The 3,771-nt window shown below is 41.7% G+C and overlaps 1 protein-coding gene across 1 annotated transcript in view; it reads left to right on the top strand.

Annotated features, from left to right (window-relative positions):
- Positions 1-3,771, top strand: part of WHAMM (WAS protein homolog associated with actin, golgi membranes and microtubules) — an 18,066-nt gene that overhangs the window by 11,878 nt on the left and 2,417 nt on the right. Inside the window, 5 exon segments of the mRNA XM_010841141.1 lie at positions 1-24; positions 266-361; positions 2,597-2,821; positions 2,823-2,888; positions 2,891-3,071. The exon segment at positions 1-24 is cut by the window's left edge and continues 18 nt beyond it. Coding sequence (XP_010839443.1) covers positions 1-24; positions 266-361; positions 2,597-2,821; positions 2,823-2,888; positions 2,891-3,071 — 592 coding nt within the window.

Consider the following 3,771-nt stretch of genomic DNA (forward strand, 5'->3'; position numbering starts at 1 on the left):
CATCAGCACCACAGTGTTCAGAGGGTGAGTGGTCGAAGAAAAATGTTTTATGTTTGCATAATGTGACCCATGGGCTTCAGTTTGTGCAAAGTGGAGCCCACTGCCTGGTCAGCCTGGATCCTGAGGGCCTGGTGCAGTGTGGCCCTGCAGCCGGGGTGGGGGTGGTGGTATGGACATGGCAGTGGGCGGGGGGTGGCAAGAACGTTAGGTTACAGTCTCTCAAGACTTTTGGGAAGCTTACAGATATGTGTTTGTCTAAATATAGAAAAGAGACAAGAAAAAAGAGGAGGAACAAAAGAAAAGAGAATGGATAAACCAAGAACGCCAAAAAACCCTCCAACGATTAAGAGCATTTAAAGAGGTGAGTTCTATAAATCCTCGCTTCTCCTGTGTTTTCTGGGAAAATAAATGAAGATCACCTACCCGAGGAGAAAAATATGAAGTATTAGGGAGAGATGATTTGGGACCTAAAATGTTCCCCAAATGCCATGATTTGTAGTCTATAAATAAAAAACAAAAGTATTAGAAATATCAAGATGTTTTTGACCTTGCCACTCACCCTGCTGTTAACTGGCAGGGAAAACCAAAAATAGTAATTGCCCTCAGCTCTAGCTGGCTTTTCCTCATTTATAATAAAGAAGGCTTTAAAATTTGGTCGAGGAAACATTGTGACATTAGTTAAGTGACCTGTTAAAAGTGAACAGGTTTAAGAGACGGGGAGAACAAACGTGGATACCAAGGGGGGTGTGGGAAGAACTGGGAGATTGGGACTGACATATATACACTATTGATACTATATATAAGATAGATAACTCACGAGAAACTACCGTATAGCACAGTGAACTCCTCTGAGTGCTCTGTGGTGACCAAAATGGGGAGGAAATCCAAAAAAGATGGGATATATGTATATGTAAAGCCGATTCACTTTGCAGTTAGCAGAAACTTAACATTGTAAAGCAACTATACTCCCAATAAATTCTTTTCTTCAAAAGTGAATAGGTCTTTTTTTTTTTTTAAGTAAATAGATACTTAAAGTAATATTAAACTTGTTGAACATAAAGTGTAAACCTGTTCTCGTCATATACCCTCATAATGACCCAAAATAGAAAACCACCCACTCCCAGACATAAGTCTGGGATGAGGTACTGAAGATGCATGGTGCAATACCAACAAGAAAAACGGGCCACCAGAGTGAATACATCATATTTTACAACTTCATCTTCTCTCTTTTTTGATTTTGACTGCACTGTGTCTTTGCTGTGGTGAGTCGACCTCTCTAGTTGCCATGCGTGGGCTTAGTTGCCCCAGGCATGTGGGATCTTAGTTCCTAGACTAGGGATCAAATCCACGTTCCCTGCATTGGAAGGTGGATTCTTAACCGCAGGACCACCAGGGAAGTCCCTGATACACTTTCTACTCTGATCCCTGCTGTATAGCACGCACTGTGCTAGGCATTTACATTCATGCTCATTATCTTTTTTTTTTTAAAGCAGCTTTATTCATGGACGTTGCACACTATACAATTCTTCCATTTAAAGGTTTTATTATATTCACAGAGTTGTGTAGCCATCACTACAATCAGTCTGGAACATCTTTACTGTTCCCCAAAGAAATCTCATATCCAGTAGCCATCATTCCCTGCTACCTCCCTGGGTCTGGGCAACTATTAATCTGCTTTCTGTCTCTATGGATTTACCTACGGTGGACATTTCATATAAGTGGTCCTTTATGGTCAGTGGTCTCTCAGCGTAATGTTTTCAAAGCTCATCCATATTCCAGAGGGTACTGATGAGCACAGCAGAGTCACTGTGCAGGAGGGGATTCACGGGATCCAAGTCCAGCTCCATGACCCTGAACTAGTCAGAGCCCTGATTTTCACATTTACATGGTATGAAGGTGAAAGAATCCACCAACAAACTGGAACAAGTTGACCTTAAATTGGTGAAAGTTGCAGTTTTTTTGGTCCATGGAGGTGTACACCCCTCAAGATTAGCTCTTTGTAAGGTGAGGTTTTTCTTTAGTAAACTATACCTGTGAGAGTACAACATCTTTAATTAATATTTTTAAATTATAAAATTTACTTGAAGTCTAAACATTAGAGAAACATCTGTAATACCTGTTTTAACTGTCACTTGGAGGTCCACACTGCTGGTATTTGTCATAGATCTGTTTTTACATGGTTATGCATTGCACACCATATCATCTGCATTTTTTTAAAAGATGTTTCACAAACTTTGTACTATTTATGATTTTTCATGGCTGCCTGATATGTTAAACTCACCATAATTTTTTCAACTGTCTTTTGTTTGTATTTGTTTTCTGATCTTTCATACTAAAAATACGATGAGTGTTTTCATCTGTATGTATCCTTTCATATCTTTATTACAGAGAAAAGTATTATATGAAAGCATACAAATGTTTGTTCCTCAATATATAGGTTTAGTAGCAAGGGTGGCTGTGCAAAGTGAGAAGCAGCCGCTTTGTGAATTAGAATGATCCACACAAAGAAAGTCTTTGGGTTTCCTTTATAGAAAGCTCTAGCATTTTGATGGTTTGTGATCGTAGCCAGTTTCTCAGAATGGTTTTTCATTTTCAGAGATGTCCAGGCCAGCCTGTCCTAAAGAGCTCTCGCTCACAACCTGTGACTCCAGACCTGCCAAATGGACTACCCAAGCAGACACCCGCACCGACTTCTCAGATGACAGCCGTGATCCATCCATCCTCTAGGAAAACCAGAAGTGCTCCCTTGTCTGAAGTCAGTACTGTGAAAACCCCTGAGCGTGAAGACTGTGCTGGAGACAGCCCTGTCCCGACTTTGGTTCCAACTGGTGACCAAACACATGCCACGTCAAGTGAGGAACTGCTGCCGCCGCCGCCGCCTCTGCCTCCCCCGCCACCTCCTCCCCCACCACCACCGCCGCCCCTCCCTGCTCAGCCCTTTTCTTCTCAACCTGCAAATCATCGGAATTTACGCTTCGGGACTTCAGTGAAAGATGATCAGCCACTTCCACTAGCGTGTGAATCACCCACTGAGAACCCACGTGGTCCCGCAGACAGTTTTAGTGGCCCAGGTAATCTTCCCAACTGTCCCCACTCACCCGAGGTGGTTAAGTGGTTAGAGGGTTCCAGCTTTAGCAGCCATCATCTTCAAATCAAAATCTTTTTCATAAAGCTCTACAATCTTAAAATATTCTAGTATGTGTTACCTTGTCACTTTTATTGCAAAATTAGCAGAGCCTAAATCTGAGCCTAAATCGAAGAAACATCTCTATACAATTAATGGTCACATGACTTGGGATCTCTGAGGCTGTTTAAGAATCAACCTGTCTCAGGTTCTTTTTTTTTTTTTTTTTTAATTTATTTATTTGGCTGAGCCAGGACTGAGTTGCAGCATGTGGTATCTTCTTAGTTGTAGCATACAAACTCTCAGTTGTGCCATGTGGGATTTAGTTCCCTGACCAGGGTTTGAAAGTGGGCCCCCTGCATTGGGAGCTCAGAGTCGTAGCCACTGGACCACTAGGGAAGTCCCTTCTCAGGTTTTTAAGACATCGGTGTTTGATTTCTGCCACATGTTTAGTGTTGCTTTGAATTAAGCTCACGTTGCACCTGTGAGTCCTTCATGGAATTAAATTGTTACATCTGAAGCAGAATACTGGTTTGGAATTATCTTGGAGGAATTTTAGACTATGGAGGGCTGTTCTTGTAGTCTGAGTGGTGGTCAGAGAAACCTTACTGTGGAAAATCTTTGTAAAATGAAGTGGTCAAATACAA

The sequence above is a fragment of the Bison bison genome, unplaced genomic scaffold (genome assembly GCF_000754665.1).
Source record: "Bison bison bison isolate TAMUID 2011002044 unplaced genomic scaffold, Bison_UMD1.0 scf7180017864155, whole genome shotgun sequence".
NCBI lineage: Eukaryota > Metazoa > Chordata > Mammalia > Artiodactyla > Bovidae > Bison > Bison bison.